Source organism: Felis catus, chromosome B3 (assembly GCF_018350175.1).
Source record: "Felis catus isolate Fca126 chromosome B3, F.catus_Fca126_mat1.0, whole genome shotgun sequence".
In the NCBI taxonomy this organism is placed as follows: Eukaryota; Metazoa; Chordata; class Mammalia; order Carnivora; family Felidae; genus Felis; species Felis catus.
Window position 1 is genome coordinate 146095413 of NC_058373.1, and position 23537 is coordinate 146118949.

Consider the following 23537-nt stretch of genomic DNA (forward strand, 5'->3'; position numbering starts at 1 on the left):
CGCGTCACCGCCGGGCGCTTCTGGGGTCCCGGGGGCTGGGCCGAGACAGGTGGCAGCCAGGGACCGCTGGCTGGAGGGACGGAGGGGCCGGGGACAGAGCCCTCCCGGGCCCCCAATTGCACGTGGCTGCAGAAGTCCTCGACCCTTTCCTATGTGAGTCTAATTGTTCTGAAGGCCAAGGCCACGTCTGGAGAGCTAGACGAAATAAATTAGAAAGACCCGCAGGACCCCTTCCCTCCCAGGCGGGCCGCCCCTCCCGCAGCACGAAGGCCTTCCCACCGCGCTCCGAGGCGGCTCCCCTCGGACACAACACGAACTAGGGATCGGATTGTCCGCGAGGCTTCCTCCCCGTCCCCTGAAGCCGGCGTCGGGAGTCCGCTGCTGGCCTCCTCAGGCCGTGCCGCTGGCGGAGTAGGAGAACTGTGGGAAGTGGGGCCTCCGCTCGCTGTCCTCGCCCTCCACGCTGTCGCCTGTGGGTGAGTGGGCGGCACGCTCAACCCCAGTGCCGGGATCGCGGCCACCATGCGCTGGGGAAAAGGACCCTCTTGATGCCAGGAACAGGGACGGTGCCCTCCCGCGCCCATCGCCACCCTCCAGAGGGACCTGTCCGGTGAACCCTGTGGGCCTCTCTGCCAGGGGCAGCCGCTAACTTCTGCGGTTTGAAGAGAAGGGAGGAAACAGACTTGGGGGCTGGCGGGGGGTGGGGCATCCCTCACCTTGGTCGGGGGGCGTGATGGTGATCATCTGGGCCGTGAACTCCTCATCAAAATACCTGGTGTCCGTCTCTGAGGTGACCTGGGGCTTGAAGGGCGGACTGAGCTGCAGGGGGCAAGGGGAGGGGAGGCAAGTTACAGACCCCGTTCTGCACTGCCCCCCAGGGGCCGCCCCCAGGAAGGGTTTCGTGTCTCCAGGCAGCGCGAGACCGAGGACGGGGCTGCAGCAAGGAGCCACAGGGGAGGGCGGTGGCCCGGGCCCTGCAGACCTGCCCCCCACAAGGGCAGGCCGGGCCCTGTTCACAGCAGGCCCCGGCAGGTGACCAGTTCTGCGGGACCCTAGTACCCCCAGGTGGAAGGAGACAAGTCCGGTTTTCTTCTCTTTTGTAGCTTTCTTCGGACGCGGGAAGGGGGTGAACAAGGACACCATGGAACACGGGTGGGCTCCCAGCCCCAGAGCCCCATCCCCAGGGGCCACACGCACCCCTTCCTGACCATGGCCACGGGGCCCAGCTGCCAGCGGCCCCACTTTGACCGTTCCTGATAGAGGGACAATCCCGGTTCCCCCATCCCTGGAGCCCCCTGGGCCAGTGGGTAGTATTCCCACGCAGTGGGTCCAGAGAGCCCACCGCAGCCCTGGGAGGGAACCCAGGGCGGAGCCAGGCAGCGCCACGTGCCCGTGCCAGCCCCAGCCAGGTGCCCCGGGGCACAAAGTGAACTTGACCTGCCCCCAAACTCAGAGGGCTCCCAGGGCCCTCCCTGCCCAACTTCCCACCAGGAGGTGAGGCCAGGCCTTCCTGCGCACGTCCTGCTGGGGCCTCGCCCTCCAGGCTTCCCACCCGAGCGAGCGCGGGGCCTGGCTGGCCTCACGTGCGCTCAAGGCCACAGTGCAGCTGGCTAAGTCAGGCTGCAGAGAGGCCTCCCCGTGACAGAGGACGCACAGGTAACCGTAGGGGGTGTGCATGTGGGAGGAGGGCCCTGCAGGCCAGCACCCACCCCCCCCCAGGACACCGGGCTGGCCCTCATGAGCTTCAGGGTCTCTGCTCGAGGCAGGGCGTGTGGCCTGTGACGGGCCTACGGGGGAGGGTGCGATGGAAACCAGGGGGAAGTGTGTTTGGAGACAGGGCGCCCCGCACGCCCTAGCACGGCCTTCTTGAGCCTGCCGGGCCACCGCGCCGGCCTGGGCCAGGGCCCGGCGCTCCCAAGTCCCTGGGGGCGGGGGACAGAGGGACGTGTGCAGGAAGCAGTCGCCTGGCTCCCGGGAGACCTCCCATGTGCCAGACAGGCCTGTGTTTCCCCCCAGCTTGCATGCTCAGAGGGCGGGGAGGGCTCTCCCTGCAGCAGGAGGGACTGAGGTCAGATAACTGGAGGCGCTGGGAGAGCAAAGGCCAGCCTTCAGCGGCGGGGCTGGAAAAGGCCTGGTGCCCCCAGCTGGCGGGGCACCGTGTTCCAGGAGTCCGTGCACACGGCTCCTTCCAGGGGGCCAGGAGGGGGGCCCTGAACAGTGTTCAGGAGGAAATCCCACGGTGCAGACCCTGCGAGCCTGGGGAGGGGGCGCGGGGATGGGGGGGCCGTGCGCCAGGCCCCCACACACCTTCTTCTCGTACACGTCCTGCCACACGATGCTGGCGAAAAAGCGGTGCTGCATGATCTCCTTGGCGTCCTCGGCGCCCCCTCCCAGCCTGCGGAGGAGACTGGTCAGTGCCTCACGCTGCCCGCTGGCACGGGGCCCCTCCTCCTGCTGGGTGAGGCTGGGATGCCTGACTATACTGGACGCTGGGGTCCCTGGGGGTCGGGGGACGGTACAGGAGGGTCGGCGTGATCCTGGGAGGGGTGGGGGGGGGCACAGCGAGTGGGACGGCCTGGCCCCGGGTGGTGGGGGATGGCGGGGGGTGGGGCAGCACGGTCTCAAGGGAGCAGGGAGATCGTGTGAGGGGGGACAGCTCGATCCCGGGGGTGGGCTGGGGGGACAGTGCCAGCTGACGGCGCGGCCCCGGGGCGGTGGGGCCGGAGGAAGAGGGAGGTGCGGCACACCGGGTGGGGTCTTCCTGAGCACGTGTGGAGGCTGCGAGGTCCGGGCGCAGGTGCCCGTCCGGCCCCGGCCAGCCCCGGTCGAGGACGCTGTGGGTCAGCCACGTGGCCCGGGAGGCGCCCAGCTGCTCCTAGGGGAAGCAGGGGGTGGGGCGGCTCGCCGGCACCCTGCCGGCCCGGGGCCAGGGGCTCACCTCTGCTTAGGGTCCTTCTTGAGCAGCCCCGACAGCAGGGACTTGGCCTCGGGGCTGAGCGTGCGCGGGAAGCGGAGCTCCTCCATGAGGATGAGCTCGAAGAGCTTCTCGTGGTCCTGGTTGTAGAAGGGCAGGCGGCCGCACAGCATCTCGTACATGACCACGCCCAGCCCCCACCAGTCGACCGCGCGGCCGTAGTCGTTGTCCTCCAGCACCTGGGGGGCGCAGGGCACAGGGTCACGGGCCGCCCCGCGGTCCCGGGCCTCCGGGGCGCGGGGGGCGGGCGCGGCGGGTGCGCACCTCGGGGGCCAGGTACTCGGGCGTCCCACAGAAGGTCTTCATGGTGGCACCGTCCTTGATGCCCTCCTTGCACAGGCCGAAGTCGGTGATCTTGATGTGCCCGTCCTTGTCCAGCATGAGGTTCTCCAGCTGCGGGGTGGCCTCCGGGTCAGCGCCAGCCCTGCCCCCGCCGCGGCCCCGCCCGCTCGCACCCACCCACCTTGAGGTCGCGGTAGACCACGTTCTTCTCGGAGTGCAGGTAGTCCAGCGCGGACACGATCTCGGCGCCGTAGAAGCGCGCACGGTCCTCGGGGAAGACCCGCTCCCGGGACAAGTGGAAGAAGAGCTGGGGGACGAGGGCCGCAGTCAGGGTCCCAGAGCGAGACCGCAGTGCTCGGGGCCGGGGGTGGGGGGCACCGTCCACGGGGCAAGACCCCGACACACGGTGCGGGGGTGGGGGGGTGCTGGGACCGGGGGGAGGCAGGCACCGTCCCCGTGCCGGGGAAGGTGGCCCAAGGCTCACGGAAGGCCGGCCTACCTCGCCCCCGTTGGCATACTCCATGACGAAGCAGAGACGGTCGTGGGTCTGGAAGGAGTACTTCAGGGCCTACGGGGAAGGCAGAGCTGGTACCGTGGCCCTGTGGGACCCCTGACGCCCACCGGCCGTGCTTGAAGAAGGCGCGGGCTCCGGGTCGGATCTCGGGCAGGGTAGGGGCCAGCAGGTTCCGGTGCACATGTGGAGGCCTCCCTGCAGGGCCGTGGAGCTCCAGGCCACAAACATGGGAAGCAGGACGGCGGCGGAGAGGCTCCTCCCCACCACCCTGGCACCCCCTTCCTGCCTTGCTTTATTTTTTTTTTTATTTTTTTAATGTTTTTTAATTTATTTTTGAGACAGAGAGAGACAGAGCATGAGCAGGGGAGGGGCGGAGAGAGAGGGAGACACAGAAGCCGAAGCAGGCTCCAGCCTCCGAGCTGTCAGCACAGAGACCGATGCGGGGCTCGAACCCACAAACCATGATATCATGACCTGAGCCAAAGTCAGATGCCAAACTGACTGAGCCACCCAGGCGCCCCTCCTGCCTTGCTTTAAAAGGAAAGGCCTGGAGGACCAAGTCTTCCCCACGAGGGACAGACCCTGGGTCTCACCCGGCGGCCAGGGATGAGCCCCGTTCACAGGAAACACAGGCCAGGAGACCAGCTCCAGACCTTGTGCCACGAGGCCACCGTCCCCAACTCTCCAGGTCCCATGCCCTATCCCGTGGGGAGCCCGCAGGAGGGGAGCCAGTGTGCGTGGCCTGAGTTCCGTCGCCTGTGACAAGGGGCATGCAGAGGGGGAGGGCAGGGCACGAAGCCTGGGGAAGAGGAAGAGCGGCGAGCGAGACGAGGTAAGACCCCCACAGGGGCGGGCCGGTCACGCCTCACAAGGAAATGTTTGAGGGAGCACGAACTGGAGGGAAGGGGCTTCTCTGCTTTGCCGCCGCTTTGGGTCAGGCAGCGCCTGGGCTGGGGACGCCGTGCTGGGCGGAGGGTGACCGGGCCTGGGGGGGTCCTCAGGAGAGCCCGAGTGGTGCCTGGCCCGGTCCCGACCCCCCAGGTGAGCGGCAGCCCGTCCGTCCACTGCACTGCTGACCAGCTCACCCACACCTTCCTGGGTGGCTCAGCCGGGAAACAACTTCTAGCTCATTCTCGATGCTCTCTAAGAGCTTCCCTACACCCCTCCTGGGCCAAGAACCTCCCCGGGGACAGAGACCCTCCTGACCGGAGCCTCAAAGGGGAAACAGCTGGAAGGTTGTGTGCAGAAGGGTCGGCATGCGGGGGTGGGGGGGGTTGGTGCCTCCCGGGGCCTCAGGCAGAGCAGAGGGAAGACAGGGTCACCCACCACCCCTGCACAGCAGGGGCAGCAAACAGCACCTCCCCCCCACCCCTGCCCCCATGGGCCTGAATTCCGAAGCACAGGAGCCCGGGGTCTGCGGGGAGAAAGGCACGAGGGTCCCTCAGGCCAGGGGCGGGGGACTTCACGCAGACAGCTCGCGCCTCCAGGACTCACCGTCAGGAAAGGGTGCCGAGAGTTCTGGAGAACGCGGTTCTCTGTGAGCGTGTGGGCCACCTCATCCTGGAAGACAGGGCCAGGTGAGCCGCCGGCCCGCCACCCGCCCCCAGGCCACCCGGCCCCGCGCCCTACCTTGGCCACGATGACCTCCTTCTTGAGGATCTTCATGGCGTAGTAGCGGCCCGTGGCCTTCTCCTTCACCAGGATCACCTTCCCGAACGTGCCTTTCCCCAGCAGCTTCAGGTACTCAAACTCGTTCATGGTCTGCGGGGCGGCGGGCCGGTGCCCGGGGTCAGGGGCCGCATGGGGGCCCGGCCCTCCGGGGGTCCTGCGTCCCTGCCCCTCGCCGCCCCCCACTGTGCTGCCCGTGGGGGGGGGGGGCCTCACCACGCGGTGCTTGGGCTTGGCCAGGGACACCTCCATCTCCTCGGCCCCCGAGTTGTCGCTGGGCGAGCCCGACCGGAAGTCCATCATTTCCTCCTCCTGCCTCTTGAGCCCGTCGGCCACTGTCTGGATGGCGGTGGTCCACTCCTCCCTGCAGGGCGGCCCGGTGAGGCCCCGTGCTTCAGGCCCAGATGCTGGGGGACACCGAGGCCTGGCCCCCCGCAGGCTGGCGCGTCCACCCCACCAGGGGCCTGAGGAGGGCACGGGAGCGCTGGGGAGCAGGGGCCCCCCCCCACCCCCGCGTGTCCGTCCCGCACCGCTCCTCGGGGGTCTCCACGTGGAAGGTGCGCTCGATGACCGTGGTCCACTGCAGGCAGCGGATGATGAAGGTGTTGGGCCTGGGCCGCTCCGTCTTCATCAGCTGACACTCTGGGGGCGGGGCTGGCATGTGAGTGTCCCTCTGCACACCCCCGGCCCCACACAGCCCCCCTGCCCCCGCCCCCCCAGGCCCTCCTCCCCCCCCCCCCCACCGGGTCCTGGGAAGTCCTGTCCCATCCCCGCTCCATGCTCTGGCTTCCCCGACCACAAAACTGAGCCGGGACCCCTGTCCCGGCCCAGACGCCGTGCTCCGGCCGGGAGACGCGCCCCTGCAGGGCGGGCTGAGGCTGGGTCTCCTCAGCCCCGGGCCGTCTCCCCTGGCCATTTGGTCGCTGAGCCCATGCGGCGCGCCAGGACACCGCTCGACTGGACAGAGGGTGGGCAGTATGGGGGCCCCCGGGAGGGCAGGCAGCTGGCCTCTGAGCAGGAACCTCCCGCCATTTCCCAGCCGTGACTGCCGGCCCCCTGCCCCTCCAAGCGGGGCCAACCCCAGGGCAGAGGCTGGTGCCGACTCACCCTTCAGGGGCCGCCTGTCCCGGCAGATGACCCTCCCTGGAGGCTGCTCGGACTGTACCCGGCCACCCGACACTGGCGACACCCTACCGCCACCCTCCAGAGGGATCCCAGACGCACACCGGGAGCACACACACCTACACCGGGAGCACCCACACACTGGGAGCACCCAGACCTACACCTGGGGCGCGCGCACACCGGGAGCAAAGGGGCTGTGGGGATGCACCAAGCCCCCGGAGGGGTGGGAACCAGTAGGGGGTGCCGAGAAATCCCAGGCCAGGCCAGCTCCGTCTGCGGGAGAGGAGACGGGTTTCGGGGCCCGTGAAGGGGCTTCCGACGTCCCGGTGCCTGTGCCCCGGCAGCCTCGAGGGCCCCTGGTTGGGCTCAGCAGAGTGTAAGCCAGGGGTGAACCAGGGCCGGGTGCCAGGAGGGGCTGGGGGCCAGCCTCGTGGGGCCGGTGGCCCGTGCTGGCCCAGGGGTGGGGGGCTGGAAAATCCCGTGGCGGTCTCCTCGGTGCTGACACCCACCCCCCACTCGCCCATCGGAGACCACCGGTCTCCCCAGCCCCGGCACCCCTCCCCAAGGATGAGCCCCTGTCCCGTGCGGCTCTGCTCCTTGGCTGGCGCTCCAGCTGGACTGCGGCCCGGTTTCGAGGCCCCAGCACCTCCCGCTCTGCTCAGGCAGCCCTCTGGAGGGTGCCTACCTCCTGTGCGCCTCTGCAGAGTCCCCCTCGATCCCCCCACGCTCCGCCTGTACGGAACATTCCTTGGGGCCCCTCGTGCCCCTGCCAGCACGGTGGCACCCAGCCCCACCCCAGCCAGGCCTCCTTCCTGAAGCCCCACCTGGCCCCAAACAAGGAGGCGCTGGGGGGAGCCCAGAGGCACTGCAGTAAGGTCCCCTGCATGGCCACCAGGCTGCAGGGGGCAGCGGCGCCTGCCTCCCTGGTCCTCCTTCACCCCAGGGCCCCTACTCTCACAGCTGCTTTGTGGAGCCTGAGGATGGAGAGGCGGGACTCACCGGACCCAGGTCGTGGTAAAGCCCCCCTGGGAGACCCCCAGGCTGGAGGACGGAAAGGCAGCGACTGCCCGACAGAAGCCCTTGGGGTGGGGTGTGCTGGCCATGCCCCTTGTCCCTGCAGCACAGGGCCGGGCACCCTGGAGGGTGGGCAGGACGGCCAAGGTGCCAGGACCCCCCCCCCCCCCCCGCCATACCCACAGGCACGGAAGCCACGAGTCCCTCCCCATCAGCCTGTGCTTCCTCCTCCTGGGACCCCAGACCAGAACCTGCACCAGACGATGTGGGGCAGCCCCAGGCTCCCAGGCTGAATGAAGACAGGGCCGGCCAGAGACGGGGTGTAGGAAGAAGCCCGGGGGAGAGGGGCAGACCCCTCGGTGGGCACTGCACTCGGTACCCCTGATGGCGTCCCAAGAGGAACCCAGGAGGTCGGCCGGTTGATGAGCCCATCCCTCATTTCCCAGCCCCCGACCCGGCCTGGGTCCTGGGTTGGCCCCAAGGCAGAGCCAGGTTCCAGGGTGGAAACAGAGAGCCCACAGGAAGGCCTGCCTGGCTCAGCAGCCCCTCTCCAGGCCCGGGTCTCCCCGTCACAGGTACGGGATGAGGCCGCGGCCACACGGTTCGAAGAGGTCCCAGTTCGTCCAGCTCTGCCAGACGCCGCGGCCGGCTGCGCTGTGCCTGCCGACCCCACCCCTGCTGAGGGTAGAAGGAAACCACTGCGGGGCCCAGGCCTCTGAGGGCTCTTCCTAGGGGTGACAGAGGCTCCCGGAAGCTAAGGGTCCCCACCCAGAGGCTTTGTGGAGAGACCCTGGGGAGCGCCAGCCGGCTGTCCCGGGCGGGGCTCTGTCCCCCAGAGCCAGAGTGCCCCGAACAGGTCTGGGGTCTCCAGCCTCGGGCCTCCGCACGAAGACCTCCCGGCAGCCGGAAGCATCCGCTAACCAGTTCCCAAGGTGATGCAGAGCCAGCACCGCCCAGCCTGGCCCCTGGCAGCTGCTGGCCCCAAACGCAGAGGCCCAGGGGACCCGAGCCTGGGGGCCGCTGGGCACTGTTCCGCCCTCCCCGGTTCCACCCCAGGGTGGTCGCGGGCACACTCACGCGCCACAGAGAAGTTGTTGAGCGGGGACTCTCTCTGCTCCACGTCCTGTGGCCGCTCCTTGTAGCCGATGAAGGTGCCGTCGTTCTTGAGGAGGAAGTACCGGGGCCTCCAGGTCTTGATGTATTCCCCTGCGGACGCGTGCTCGGTGAGGGCCGAGGCCGCCGGGCCCTGTCCCCAGGCCCCCCGGGAGCCCCGTCCCTGTGGCAGGCTCGCAGCCGGCTGTGCCAGAACAGGGGCACCCGGGACGCCGTGACTCGGGGACACGACCAAGAGCCGGCCCCCGTGGCGGAGAGGGGACCTGGGCGTGGGGGGAAGGGGCACAGCTAACGAGAGGCCGGCCCGATCCGGGGGGCCTTTCTGGAGGGGGCGCCGCCAGGCCAGGAGGTCCCCAGCACACACAGCTACAGCCACCCACCAGCGCTTCAGGGCGGAGAGCTCCCCCCACCCGCTCGGTCCAGCCAGGTGTCGGCCACGCCGTTACCGCCGTCGCAAGCGGACTGCCCGCCGGAGCGGCCCCTCCCTGGCCCACGGGAAGGAGCCCGGCACCCAGCATCCAGGGGACAGCAAGTGGGACCGAGGGCCCTGATGCAGCACGGCCCCCGCAGCCCCTCACCGCCCACGTGACCACGTGCCCTGCCCAGGAGCCCAGAGCACAGTGTTGGGCACCACGGGGAAGCCGGACCCAGGAGGCGTCCGTGCGGTCCGCGGGCCGAGACCCGCCACCCTCGACCGCGTCCCACCCGCGGGCCACCCAGGTGCTCGGGGAAGTTTCCCCCCGAGTCTTGCCACATCAGCCATAGGCAGGCAACCGCACTTAAGAGCCGGAGCAGATGTCCTCTGCGATGTTGCAGCGACTGTCATTTTTCATTCTGACACCCAGAAAAAAGAGCGTTTCATTTGCATTTTGCCGAGCAAGGAGTTTGAACGACGAGAGAAAACTTACTAATCGGACAACGGCTTTGTCAGAAGGGCCACTAGGCAGCAGGTGGGGAGGGGGCTGGGGTCCCCAAGCTCTGGGCCCCAGGGGAGGGCGACCCGCAAAGGCCCCACCCAGGACCCGGCAGCTCCCAGTGTGCTCCTCCCCCATCCCCGCTGCCCAGCCGCCTCTGCGGGCCAGGGGCCTCCGGGTGTGACCCAGCCCTCACTCCGCTGCACACGACGGGGAGGGAGGGACGGGGGGGGGGGGGGGGCGGGGCGGAGGGGGGTCACCTCCAGGCCCGCCCCCACCGGCAGGGCGAGGACCCCCGTGAGAGCCGGCGGCCCGCCCTCTGCCCCAACCGCATCCGGTTCCGCCGAGCCCCCCGCCCCGGCCCCGTGGAAGGCTGGTGTCCACGGGGTCGGCCCCCTTCGGACCCGCTGCTTCCGACCGCCCGGGGACCCCGCCCGCCCACGCGGCTCCACCGGGCCTCCCGCCGGGGCAGCGGGTGGGCACGAGCAGACGGGGCGCCGGGGGCTGTGCGCAGCCCCCCACCCGCGCCGTCCCGGGCCGCTCGCTCCCACCCGCCTGCGCGCCAGGCTGGAGCTGTCGGCCCCTGATGGAGTGTCGCTCATCCCGCCAGCTGCCGCTCCCCGGGACGCTAACTGAGCGGGGAGAGTGATGAGCGCCTCGCCCGCGCAGCCCCGAAAATCCATCTTGATTCGCCAACTGCCGCCAGCCCCCACCGCGCCCGGCCCCGCACCCTGTGCACGCGGCCGGCACGTGCACACCTGCTCGGCAGCGCCCGCACGCCAGGCTGGGCCTCAGTTTCCCCACCGGGCCGCAGGATTCCCGGAACGGGGGTGCCACCGGGACTCACCCCGGCCACCTGACCCTGCACCTGGTCCACTCCGGGCCCAGGAAGGTTCTACAATCCAGCACTGGGGCGCGGGAGGGGGGGGGGCGGGGCAAGGGAGCGGCCCTGGAGGGGAAGAGGCTGAGGGACAGGCCCCCAGTCTGCATGAGCCCTGGGCAGGGGCCCAGGAGGACAGGCAGTGGGTCCGCCGGACCCTCCAGCAGCCCCCTGACCCAGGGCGCTGAAGGGGGGCCACGGTCGGCCCCCAGCTGCTCCCCTGCCACACCCCACGTGGCTGAGCCCTAGAGCCACAGGACACACGGGTGGGACGGGAGGGCCAGGGAAGGCGGCCTCACTCGGCCCCTCGCCTGGGCAGCCCGGCCCACAGAGCCCTTGGGGAGGCAGGGGAGGCTGGGGCCAAGGCTCTGAGACACACGGACCCTTCTCTGCCCGGCCACGTGCAGCCAGGCGGTCACCTGGGGGCCGAGGCAGTGCTGACTTCGTCCTGGGCTGTGGCCTGCATCCGAGTGAGTTCAGCCCACACAGGATTCGGGCCAGACAACCGGCCCAGGCGGATGGGGGGCCGGAGCCCTGCTCACTCCCGAGGAGGCTGGGGTGACACAGGATGTAACGAAGGGGGGACACAGCCACCCCCGTCCTCAGCCACAGGACTAGGGCCACGGGGGCTGGGGTGGGGACAGACACTCGCGGGCCGCTGCTGGCGGTGGGAACCTAGGAGCTTTCACTCCGGGCACAGGCACGGGCGGGTGACGAACAGGGAGGCCTGAGTCTGCCCTTCAGGTCACTGCTCCCTAAATGGGGGTCCCCACCACTGCCCCGGGGACAGATGCCTGCCCACAGCCAGGGTGACCTCCGGGAAGCCGTGCAGTGCACCGCTGGTCCCTGCCACTCACGGCCACAGCCCGGGTCTCCCGGAGGGGCTCCCCACCCACCCACCCCACTGCAGGCAGACACTTGACCAAGGCCCACGTGGGGCGTCCTCACAGTCCCGGGGGCCAGCCTCAGGGTCCCCTCCGCACAGCTGGGCAGCCCGGCCATGAGGGCCCCCACCCCTGCAGCCAGGAAACAGGAGCCATGGCAAAATTGGGAGGCAGGTGGGACGGGCAGGGTTCTCTCAGAAGCCCAGCCCTAGGCTGGGGTGGGGGAGAGACCCACACTGGCCCTCAGAGACCCCGCCCCGCCTGCCACCAGAGAAGGGGACCCATGCTCCCCCCCAGCCCTTCACTCGCAGCCGGTCCACCCCCAGGGAGGGCCCTAGGCGTCCTGGCTGGGGTGGTGGGGGGAGGGGGACACGCAGTCTCAGCCAGGCTCCCCCACCTCCTCCTGCGCCTCTAAGGGACCCTCAGCTCCTGGCACCGGCCGCCGTGGTGTCCCCGTGCGTCCTCCACCAGGAGGGCCCTTCTAATAGCCCTGCTCATCTTGGGGCCGGCTCATCTCCAGGAAGATGCCGGAAGATCCTGACCTCCTGCAGCCCAAGTCACCCCACCGGGGCCACACCGCCAGGAGCTGGGGACGAGGTGGGCAGAGGCGGAGGGCCTGTCCCCTCCGTGCCTCCCAGCCGTGGGTCCTGAGCCACGTCACGATCGGGGCGCCCCAGGCAGCGGACCTGGGGGCTGGGACCCAGGCTGTGGGCACGCGGGGAGTCACGGCGCAGCCCGGGCCTGGCGCCCCAAAGGGCCCCCCCTCCCCGCGCCGCCAGGCCCCGGCCCGCTCAGCCACCACGCCCGAGCCCCGCGAACCTTCCCTCCAAGCCTCCGGTTCTCGGGGAAACTGCCGGATAAACACTTTGCTGCGGGGGCGGCGGCGGCTGGCAGGGCGCCAGGCGGCACCGGGCTGCTTCTCCACAGCAAAGCGAGCCCCAGCAGGCCCGGGGAGCGGGCGCCAGCTGACAGCGGCGACCGTGCGGTCCCCTGCCGCCAGCACATCCATCGCAGGCCGACAGCTGCCGGGCGTCCATTTACCTTCTCCAGCACAGTGAGCAAACAGCCCTGCTGACGGCGGCCCATCCGTCGCCGCCCACCGGGAAGGGGGCAGGCAGCGGGCGGGCACCCGGCGTGGGTCATCTGGCGGGGGGGGGGGGGGGGTCGGCCTGCCAGGCCTCTGCCTGTGCACAAGCTGCGGTCCCTGCGTCCCCGTCCCACTAGCAGGATACTAGGCCACAGGCTGACCCTGAGGGTCCGGGAGCCCCCAGGAAGGAGCGCCAGAACCGGGCAGTGTCAGACCCCCGCTCAGGCGGGGCCGCGGGGCACCGACCTGCTTCCTGAGACTGAGCCTTGCCCAGCATCCACGGGGTCCGGCCAGGGGCACGGCTGGATGAGAGGAGGCGTCCGCCCCCCGCCCAGCAGAGGGGTGACACATGGAGGGCAGACGCTCCCCCCCCCCGCCCACGGCCCCTGAGCCTCGCTGGGCCCTCCCCCACGATCCCACCCAGCCCTCCCAGAAGGCCCACCTGGCAGGCAGGGAGGGCAGGGAGTGATGTGCCCGCTAGCTCCCAGGGCACCCGAGGCCCGAGGAAGGGACTCTCAAGGTCACAGACGGTGAGCGGAGACCCCGGTCCTGCGGCCCAGGCTAGGCTCCCTCCGTGACACCTGCCGACCTCCCCACAGGTCTCTGGTTCTGCCATCAAGCAGGCAGGTCCCAAAGTCACGGCCCAGTGCACACAGGTCGACTCAGAACACGGGGACGGGGGGCGCCTGGGTAGCTCAGTCGGTTAAGCGGCCGACTTCGGCTCAGGTCACGATCTCGCGGTCCGTGAGTTCGAGCCCCGCGTCGGGCTCTGGGCTGATGGCTCAAAGCCTGGAGCCTGTTTCCGATTCTGTGACTCCCTCTCTCTCTGCCCCTCCCCCGTTCATGCTCTGTCTCTCTCTGTCCCAAAAATAAATAAATGTTAAAAAAAATTAAAAAAAAAAAAAAAAAAAAGAACACGGGGACGGTGCCGGGGGCTGCTCGGGCCCTGCCTGCCTCATCAGGACAGCGCCCGGGACGGCGCCCCTCACCAACCAGCACGTCCCACCCCACCCCAGGTGCAGCTGCCTGTCGACCATCTCAGCCCAGATGCCATCGTCCTTGCAAATCCCACCTCCTCCTTGGGCACTGAGCACCCCCCCACACGCAGGCCAGAGGGGCTGCCCCTTAGTCCCAGCTTGCCCACCACATGTCCCAGCTCCCCCTGGGACATCTCCACGTGGCTTAGTCCCCACGACCCCTGCCCTGGTCCGGGGGCCCCCTGCCCACACCCACTGTCTCATTTCTGGTCTCCTGCCCCAGGCAGCCCAGAGACCCTGGCCCAGAGACCCCTGGGTGCTTATTCAGCGCCCCCAGATAAGGCCACAGCCCCACTGCCCAGGCGCCATCTGCCATGGCCCTGCTCACTCCCGGCTCCAGCCTGGGGCTGCGTGGGCCTCCCCACCGCCTATTCTCAGTCTCCCTCCACAAGCCGGCGGCTGGTCACCCGCCTCACCTGCCCGCTCCGTCCGATGTGCGCCTGGCCTCACCGCAGTGGGGTTCGGGGAGGCTGGGCTTCAGAGACCCAGTTGGGTGAGGGTGAGGGGGCAGCCACAGCCCCACCTCCACAAACAAGCATCCCAGGGGGCTGGACGGTCCAGGGGGCAGCCCCCCACCCATCAGTCCACCAGCTTCACTCCTATCTGCTGGCACCTTGGGTCACAGGCCTGGGGAGAGAGGCCTGCGGTCTTGGGGCCCACCTGGGGATCTGTGGACCCGAATCCAGAGCCCAGAGATCTAGGTCAAGCACCTGGTGTTATCAGAAGGAACCCCTCCCAAACCCGGCCGTCGACTGCAACACCCCCAAAATACGGGTCTAGTATTTCTTATGGTTAAAGAAACACACCTGAAGGCAGGAGAGAGGAGGCGAGGGCTCGGCCAGGCAGAGCTCCCGGGTCTGGCCCGTGGCTCACCCGACCGGCCCACCCCAGCCTGGAACCCCAGGAACCTCTGCCGGCCTGTCCGGGGTCAGATCTGGCCGGGGGGCCGCCAAGCAGGGACCGGGCACGTCGAGTGGGCAGGAACAGTGGGCATGTGCCCACCGTGGGGTGGCCCTGGGGAGCAGGCACGGAGCCACAGCCACGGGCTCCAGTTACGGGAGGGCCCGCGGGGAGGGCGCTGGCCCCGAGCCCGGCTGGGTGTGCCTGGGCAGGAGGGACGCCAGCGGTGGCCGGGCCAGCTCCCACCCCGCGCCAGCCCACAGCACTTCTAGGAACCCGGCCTGATGCAACCGAGCCTGGCCTCTGCGGAGAGCCGCTGGCCGGTGGGGGTCTGGGCAGGGGGCTCGGGACCCTCTCCCCTGCACAACGTGCTACCCAGGGCCGGCTGGAGGGAGCAGAGCCTACCCTGTGGCCCCTCACCCCTCCCCGGCCCGTGACCCCCACCTCCCCCGCCCCTGCCCGGCGCCTGGCTCACCATGGGACAGCCACCCGCTGGGGCCACCAGCAAGGGCCAAGGGACCCAGGGCCAGGAGGGCAGTGACCCCTCACCCCCCACGCATCGCCCCAGCTTCCTCTTCTGCTGTTTGTTCTACGGGGAGAACCCAACACGCTCACAAAACAGGAAACAGCCCCACCGATGGCGGCCACGGCCACGGCCACACGCCAGGCCCAGTGGCCCTGGAGCGCACCTCGGGGCCCTCCCTCCTAGGCACCTGCCCTCGCCCCCAGGCCCGGCCACACTGCCCTGACCTGTCCCAGGGGCAGTTCCGGACCCTCACAGACACAAGGCATTGCGCGGTCGGCCTCGCGGACCAAGGGGCTGCTGGGACGGAAGCCATAGCCACATCGGTGTGACCTGTACAGGAACTGGGGCCGCCCTTCACCTGACGGCCAGGGAAACTGAGGCCCAGGAGGCCCAGGGCAGCCCTGCCCTCTAGCCCGAGGCACAGGGTAAGGGGAGCGACACCCACCGTTGGCGGTCCTGCTGAGCCCCTCGCCCTGGTGGCACCCGTGCGCAGGCAACGGTACGGGGCCTTCACGGGAAACCCCACAGGTCTGCGCTCAGAAGTGCGTTCAGCAGGCCCACAGGCCGGTCCCCTGGTGTCTGCCTAGCAAAGCCGCTGCCTCCTTCAAAGGTCCAGGGGCACCCCAGGACCAGGGATGGGGTAGGGGACTGTGTCAGCAAGGGGAAACCATGGTCTCCTCATCGGAGCCACACGTGAGACACGGGGAACGGCCGTGGCCACGGCGGGAGACGGGACCTAGTCACCACCGAGGGAGAGGAGGTGGGAGAAACCACCGGCCCAAAAGCCCACCTCCACCAGGACGCCTCGGACCACCTCTGCCTGGAACCAGGGCCGGATCCCTGCTGGGAAAGGGCTCAGGGCTGGGGCACAGCAGGGCGGGAGACAGGCAGGGACCAGACCTGCTAAGCTCCGCGAACCCGGGGCCCCGGCCGGCACCATCCCTGGGGGCGAGAGGGCAGGGAGACACGACTGCGCCCCGTGCGCTCGGCACATGTGCTCGCAGACCTCAGGGCCGGCTCTCCTCATCCCACCCCTCCACCCCCGGGGGCCAGGCTGTGCTCCGCTGAGGACTGCCGAGCACGCTTCTGGGCCAGACCCTCCTGGCCAGGAGCCTGTCTGCGTGAGCAGAAGGGTCCCCAGGGCCGCCCACCCCGGCCCAGAGCCCCCTCCTGCCTCCGTGGCCCAGCTCCTCACTGCCTTCCTCCCCTCTCCTGGTCCAGCTGGCCTGCCTGTGGGTCAGGGACACCCAGGAAAACAACCACAGGCCTGGCCGGGTAGACAGAGCCCACAGCTTGGGCTCCAAGAGTGAGGCCACCGGGCAGGGATGTCCCAAAACAGCTGCACAGACAGGCCGTGGCCTCAGCACAGAGCGGTCTGAAGACAAAACCAGAGGCCACAGGCCAAGCTCAGCCAGACCTACATCCTGGAGCAGGCCTCGTTTTCAAAAATCGTCAGCCTTGAAGACTCAAGAGAGTGCACAAGTTTTTGAGCGGTGCTGAGCCCGGCTCCAGCCATCAGCGCTGGGGGCTCGTGGGCTCAGCTGCCCACTGCCTGGGGGCTCCACCTAGAGCTGGGGTGTCTGCCTATCACTCGGGCTGTCCGCACGTCCAGATGTCCAGCTCTCGGTCGGGAAGCCACCCGTTTCTGGGGCCGCCCGTCTGCCCACCATCCCTGCCGGCCCAGCCTGCCTCCCAGCCACCCTCTGAGCCGTCAGCAGCTTGAACTCAGTCTCCCGGGGACGGACTCCCCACTGGACACACTGGGACCCTGAGGCCTGGAGGGCTCGCCTGGACCCCAGAACAGGTCAGCGCAGGGCTGGAACTCAAACCCGGGCATCCCCACGCAGGCTGGACTCCCCACTGTCCTCCGTGGCTTCTCTGCCCAGAGTACACAGTATCAGGACACCCAGGAAACAGCCCAGAGGTCACTCCCCCCAGCAGGATGCCCACCTCCCGGAGGGAGCACGGACCCTCTCTCCCAGTGAGGCTGCTGAGGCTGGCTGTGCCCAGACTGGGGGCCCCCTAGAGTTCACCAGGCCGTTCCCTGCCACCGTTCCCCTCACATACGTGAGAAACCGAGGGCCGAAGAGCTCAACAGATTTGTCCCTGGAGAGGGACACAGCGACAGAGCAGCCAGGTCAGATCCAAACCCAGCCTTCTGGACGGCCACCCTCCCCCCACCCCGGCCCGATACCCCAGCCTCCCGCCCCTTCAGAAGGCACGTGCCCTGAGGGGCAACCTGAAATTCACCCAGGGGTCAGAGAGGCGCCCCTGCTCCAGCCCGGCTGGGGGACGTCCCAGCAACTGGGCCAGGAGCATCTTAATCTAACAGTCAGTCAACAAATGTTTGCTGCTCGTTCAGGTAGGGGACCGTGTTCCTGTGCTGCGGCCAGGCGCGGAGGAAAGAAAGGCCCGGGACCGGTGAAGGGTGAAGGGCAGGGCTGTCAGGTGAGGCAGACGGAGCCCGGCCTGGTGACGGGGCTCCAGGCACAGGACACAGGGAGCAGGCCGGGGATGGCAGCAGGTTGAGCACTGGGGGCGGGGATGGAGACGGCAGGTGCGTGCTGGGGCTTCTTGGGAGAAGCCAGGCGGAAGGGCTCCCCACGGACCACGGGGCCCGGGGGCCTCCTCGCCTCCGTCTCGAGGCCCAGTGTGCCGTCCTCCCTGCAGCCACCAAAGCCAGCCCTGACAGCACATGGCTGACCACATCCTGGACCCTGTGCTTCGAGCCCCTCCGCAGCCCCTGACCCCCGTTCTCTGCCGCTCCAGGCCCCGCTGCTCCCCAGCCTGCTCTCCTGGGGGCTCCCGCGCATCCCACAAAACCCAGCCTGCGGCCGGTTGCCTTAGCATACCTCCCCGTCTGCTCCCCGTGTCCGAGGCTCCCCCTCCCAACAGCCTGTGGGATCCCGGGGTGGGGAGGGGAAACCCTCACGCCATCGGCCGGAGGGCACCCGTGAGGGCAGGCTAACCAGCTAGCTGGGATCACCAAAGCCTTGGGAAGGAACAAGTCTAGAGGAAGAGGAAGGGGGCGGCTGCTAATCCCCGCCCTGGGGCAGGAGGGAGCGGCTCCCCAGGGGACACCTAAACATGAAGCCTGTCCACCCCCCACTCCCCACCCCCGAGTCACAGAGGGCTGCGGGGCAGGGGGCTGCGGGCGAGGGGCCAAGGCCGCATGTCCTGTCACACCAGGACCCGCCAAGCCCCTCCCTGGGCGCAGGGCCCTGAGCCCGCGGACAGCAGAGGCTGGACGGGCGCTGGGCTCGGACGGCTCACAGGTCCAGCACAAACACACCGGGGCCGGGCCCCTGGTTGGTGCAGAGCCCCCCACCCCCCACCCCCCACCCCCACACCGCCCCACAGCCCAGGCCTGAGGCGGGCACTGGGCCAGGCCAAGTAACACTGCCCTGCCCTCAGGAGCCCTCGGGCAGCGCCCCGGGCCGCCAGCGAGCCAGGCCTTGGACGGGCCCCAGTGTCCTCACTGCCTTCCAGGAAAGCGGGGAGGGAGGCGGCGGGGCCTCTCCCGCCTGAGGGACCCAGCCAGGCAGCCACCGTGCTGGCCGGCCCACACAGGCTCCACGCCACGCGAGGGACCCCAGCCCCAGGCCCAGCACCCGAGGGCACTGACCTCTCTTGTGCAGCCAACCCTCCTTCACGATGGCCACGTCGTTCATGGTGCCCTGTTCCGGTAGGGCCGGGCCAGCCAGGGCGCCGCTCACCGTCCCCTCTCAGCAGGGTCTCCCCGAGCCCAGCCAGTGCACCCAGCCTCTGGAAGAGTCAAAGGGAAGTGTGTGAGGTTGTGTCCGGCCCGGGCCCACTCCTCCAACCCCACAGTGAGGCCAGGGAGCCCGCCGCACCTAGGGTCCCAGTCGGGGCCCACCCTCCCATGTGGCCTGCCCCCCCCTCATGGCCTTCTGAGCCACTGCCGCATCCCCCCCACCCACCCCCCCCCCCGGCGCGTGGTTCTGCCACGACACCAGACAGGCGCCCAGTCCCCTGGGGCCGGGCCTCCCCTCTGCCTGGGCTGCAATCCCCCTGGTACCTGAGCCCAGGCCCTCGGGGCTTGATGCCCCGGCTTCACCCCGGCCCCCAAAAGGCACTCCTGGCATATTCCAGCCTCCCTAAGCTGCCAACCCAGCAGAGGCCACCTCCTCCAGGCAGGCCCTCTGGCTCTGCTCGAAGCTGCTTGGCCTCCCCAAGCCCCTGGCGAGGGCGCCCCTGTTCCCACCCATAGGGCCCCGGGCTCCTCCTTCTTGCCCCAGCCTAGGAGAGAAAAGAAATTCAAGTGTGAAGAAAGTAGGGCCAGGAGACCAGGCGGCTGGCACAAATGAGAACCCAGAGCCCTCCAAGGCGACATAAGAAAAAACCTCCCCTCAAGAAACCCAAGGCCCTCCTAAACCACAGCACCCCTGCTGGTCTGAATCTGGTTCATTCATTCGGCCAACATGTACTAGGCATCCCTGGTTTTGCCAGGCTCGGCGCTGGGGACAAAGAGAGGTTCAGATGGGTCCTGTCTGTGAGAAGCACCCAGTCCAGGGTGGTTACAGACCCATAATTACAGCATTCAGGAGGTAACAGACGGGGGTGCCTGCACAAACGCAGAGGCCCTGGCGCCCGCAGTGGCCACCAGCAGCCTTCTCTTGGACATACTTCGGCCACTGAACCCGAGCAACCATCCCCATCACTCCCGGCTGGACGAGCTCCTAGGCATCCCTCAAAACCCAGCTCACACATCATTCTGAGCAGTCTTCCCATGAGCAGTCCTGGGCTAGCCCTCCAGAGGGCAGGCCCAGAGACACTCCTCTCTGGGACCCCCAGGGCAGGAAGGCCCCTGAGGACCTCTGGAATGGAGCCCAGCATGGGTTCACCTACAGCTGCATGGACATTCTCCCTCGACCTTACTGGCCTCCTGAGGCAGGGGACTGGGACCCAGAGAAGGTTGCCTGGCACTGACAGTCTTAGGCTAAATTTAGAAGAACTGAAAGACCCCCCCCTGCCTGCATCTAATGCCAGGCCAGGGAAGACACACGGTGCCCAACGTGTGCAACAGGGCACCGGCAGCGACAGGAAGCAAGACTGAAGATACCTCCAAGGACAGGGTTCTGAACCCCTGCACAGCACGCCCGACAGTGGGGGGGGGGGAACCCCTCTGGTGACACAAGTGGGTGTGGCCTGGAGGCAGAGGGCTGGACCCAAAGACCTCTGGATGTCCCCCGCCCCCACCCTGGCCTAATCAGGGCCTGCTGCTGACAGAGTCAGACAGCTGTCGAGCCCCGTGTGTAAAAATATATCTGTGCACACACAGGGGCTGTGCATCTGCACGGAAACGTACACACCAAGCCGGGGCCTGGGCTGTCTCCGGGTGCAGGGCCGTTTCCCACCGGGCCGTGAGCGCCTTTACCGTAAAAGTGTGTCACTGCTGGTATTATTTAAGTCACAACTAACCAAAACATTGCCGTGCTCTTAAAGGGCCCCCTCCCTCTCTCTCCAAACACCGATCTATGAACTGCACGTTCAGTTGGGGGAGGCAGAACCAAGCCCCACGGGTGCACCCCGCCCTGCACTCGGGCCAGAGGCTCAGAGCAGTCAAGGCTAGCGGGGAGCCGGGCTGCGGGGCCCTGTGGGAACCCGGCCTGCTCACGGACCACTTCACCAGCTGCCCCACCTTCCCCCAGTCTGGGGGCCCAGCCCCAGGCGCCCACTGGGGCCCCGGCCAGGGAGGGTGGGCAGCACCTCCAAAGCCCACCCAGGTCAGAAAGCAGTTGCGGGGTCCAGGAGGGCCGGCCCGGGCACCTCGCCATCGCGTACAACTTTTCGACTCGGGGCAAACGAGGTCTCCTTCCCAAGGCCCACCCACAAACTTGAACGAGGGCTGGAGCGAGCCTTTCCGAGGGGTCCCTGAGGACCTCCTGGGCACCGCGGCCGGCCGGCCCGCCTCGCCTCCCCTCCCCGCGCGCCGGCCCCGGCCCTGGCCGCTTCCCCAAGGTCATGAGGGAGGCCGGGGCCGCGGCCCGCACCCCCGCCGCCGCCGCCGCCGCCGCCGCCGCCGCCGGTCGGGCCCGCGCCCTCCCCGCCCAGGCCGCGCTCGGCCACTTCCTGCTCCGCTCCTCCACCCCGGCCGCGCGCGGCCCGCGCCCCGGGCCCCGCCGGCCGGGAACAAAGCGCCGGGCCGCGGGAGGAAATCCGGGCCCCGGCGGCGGGCGGCGCGCGCGGGGCGGGGGGCGGGGGGGACTCACCGGGCGCCGCGTCCGGGCCGAGCGCGGGCCTAGCCGGGCCGCGGCCTCCGGCGCCCGCCGCTCGGCATCCCCGCGCGCGCGCCGGGCGGGGCCGGGCTGGAGGCGGCGGCGGGCGGGCGCTGCTGGGCGGGCCTCGTGCGCCGCCGGGCCCGGAGCTCGTGGCGGCCGCCGGCTCGCGTCCTCCGGCTGCGCTGCTGCGCTGGCTGCGCTGGGCCGGCCGCCCGCCCGCCGCGCTCGGTCCCGCCGCCGCCGCCGCCGCCGCCGCCGCCGGCCCGCCCTCTCCCCGCCCCGCGCCGCCCCGCCCGGCCGCCCGCCCACATCCGCCTCCGCCGCCCGGGGCGCCCCCGGCGCGGCCGGGGCGAGGGCGCGGCGCCGGGAGCGCGCGGCGCGGGGCGGGCCGCCCACTGTCCCCCGGCCGCGTGCTCCCCGGCCTCGGTTTCCCGGCGCGTCCGGCGCGCCCTCACTTCCCGGCCCGGTTCCGCCCCGAGCGCGCGGGGAGGGCCGGTCCGGGACGAACCCCGCGCTTCTGCCTCCGTGGCGTGGGGGCGGGGCAGGTTAGTGTCCCTTTCAAAACGTGCCCCCAGCCCCTCCCCCCACCCCTGGTGGGCAGCTCCGAGCTGGGGGCCGGGGAGGGAGCAGCCCCGGTGACCCTAAAAGGCGTGATCCGAGGAGCCTGGCAAGCTAGCGGTCCCCTGCAGGTGGGGGCGGGGCGCTCCTTGCGGGAGGCTGGTGGGGGTCAGCTTTGAGGGGTCCTGGAGGGCCGGCTGGAAGGCAGACAGGAGAGGGAAGGCTAGGGAGACAGGGGTCATCGATCCCCGTGCCGAAGGACTCCCTTGGCCCCGGGCAGGGCCCTCCATCTCTGGAGAGGGGCTCACTAGGGCCTTGACCGGAATGCAGACAGACACTGACGGCTTGGCTACAAAAGCAGGCGGGAGACTTCCCAGGTCCACAGAGGGAGACCACGGCGCCAGGGACCGGTGGAGGGGCATCCACCTGGCGGGAGCCACCTGCCCTGAGCCAGACACAGACACCCAGAGTGGGGGGCTGGGTGGGGGTCAGACTCCAGAGAAGGGCTGTCACAGCAGAGCGGCCCCGGGCCCTCCCTGCTGTCCGAATCCATGGGTCCTAGGCTCCCACAGTCCACTGGGGACTTCCCCCCGCCCCCCGACCCCGCCCACCTACAGATTCCCAGGACACTGCAGAGGCCTTCCAACCCCTGACCCCTCCCTGGGCCCTGTGCTCAGCTAGAGCCACAAGTTTCTCCCAACAGCTGCCCCTCCCCCCATCCCAAGGTCTCCAAGTTGATAGGAATCCTTTGGTAAAAGGGAGACTCTAGTGAGCTACCCTCCTGGAGTTGGTATGTATTTTGTGGGGGAGGGGGGCATTTTTGTTCTTCATCCAGGGTCAGGGTTCAGCCTGGGAGGTATAGCTGCTTCACCCGGGTCAGAGGCAGGTGCAGCCCAGCCGAACGTCCAGCAAAGCGTCCACACCCAAAACAGGGGGCTCCTGCCGGACTTCTTGGGGCTGAGGCAGAGACTTATACTCCTCAGGGAAGGACTGTCCCTGATCAGGGGATACTCGAACCTCGGGGAGATGACTGCCGGACCCTGGCCTCTCCCCGCTGCCCGTGTGCCCCTCTCCCCAACCCAGACCAGCACTCCGGCTCTCACTGAAAACCCCCAGGTGGGGCCTTGCCTCCAGGGGGCCGAGTGAGAGGCCTGGACCAGTCTTCCATGCTTCTGGGACCCTGGGACCCGACAGCTGCCCTGAGGGTCACCCCCAGATGTCCCCCATCTGTCCATCCCGTACCTTGCAAACCTTCCCTCTGGGCCCCTGGGCCCCTCTGGGACTGTGCCACCTACCCACCGCTCTCCCAGGAAGGGGGTCCGCGCCCACCCCCATCTTGGGCTGGCAGTGCTACGGAGAAGGCCGAGGACAAGAAGAGAGCGGGGTGGGTGGGGTCAGGCAGCCCCTGGGGGTCTGGGAGGGCGCCCTCTCCTGGAAGATGTGGTGGCTCCCCAAGCCTGTCTGGAGCCCGATGGCCATTTGAGTAAAGGCATCTTGGCCGGGAGGCTGCGTCCCGGTGGTCCAAAACCCGCCGCCGTATTGGCCCCCGGCCCATCTCCAGGAGGCCTCCCTCCCTGCTCTGCACGGAGCTCTGGGGCCCGCCGAGGGCCTGAGACCTGTGTGAGCCCCAAGCAAGCCCCACTCGGGCAGCACCCAGTCCCGGCTGCAGGCGGGGCCCTCCCCCGGAGGAAGGCGGAGCTGCTGCCCCCAAGAAGCCCCCTTGCGGCCCAGATAGATGAAGACCCAGTCCTGTCAGCCAGCCCTGGCCCGTGCTGGGGCCCCTGGGGAGCCCCTCGCCAGATGTTCCCCACAAAAACTGCTG

At 69.3% G+C, this 23537-nt stretch overlaps 1 protein-coding gene across 1 annotated transcript; it reads right to left on the reverse strand.

The window, feature by feature from the left end:
- Positions 1–382: 382 nt before the first annotated feature.
- AKT1 (AKT serine/threonine kinase 1) lies at positions 383–21261 on the reverse strand. The gene is given in 14 exon segments (NM_001322435.1): positions 383–470; positions 717–819; positions 2308–2395; positions 2939–3153; positions 3239–3367; positions 3438–3563; positions 3756–3824; positions 5265–5330; positions 5400–5531; positions 5655–5802; positions 5969–6080; positions 8652–8780; positions 18541–18680; positions 21149–21261. Coding segments are annotated over 13 exon segments (1443 nt in total). The 5' UTR covers positions 18587–18680; positions 21149–21261; the 3' UTR covers positions 383–390.
- Between the last annotated feature and the right edge of the window lie 2276 nt (positions 21262–23537).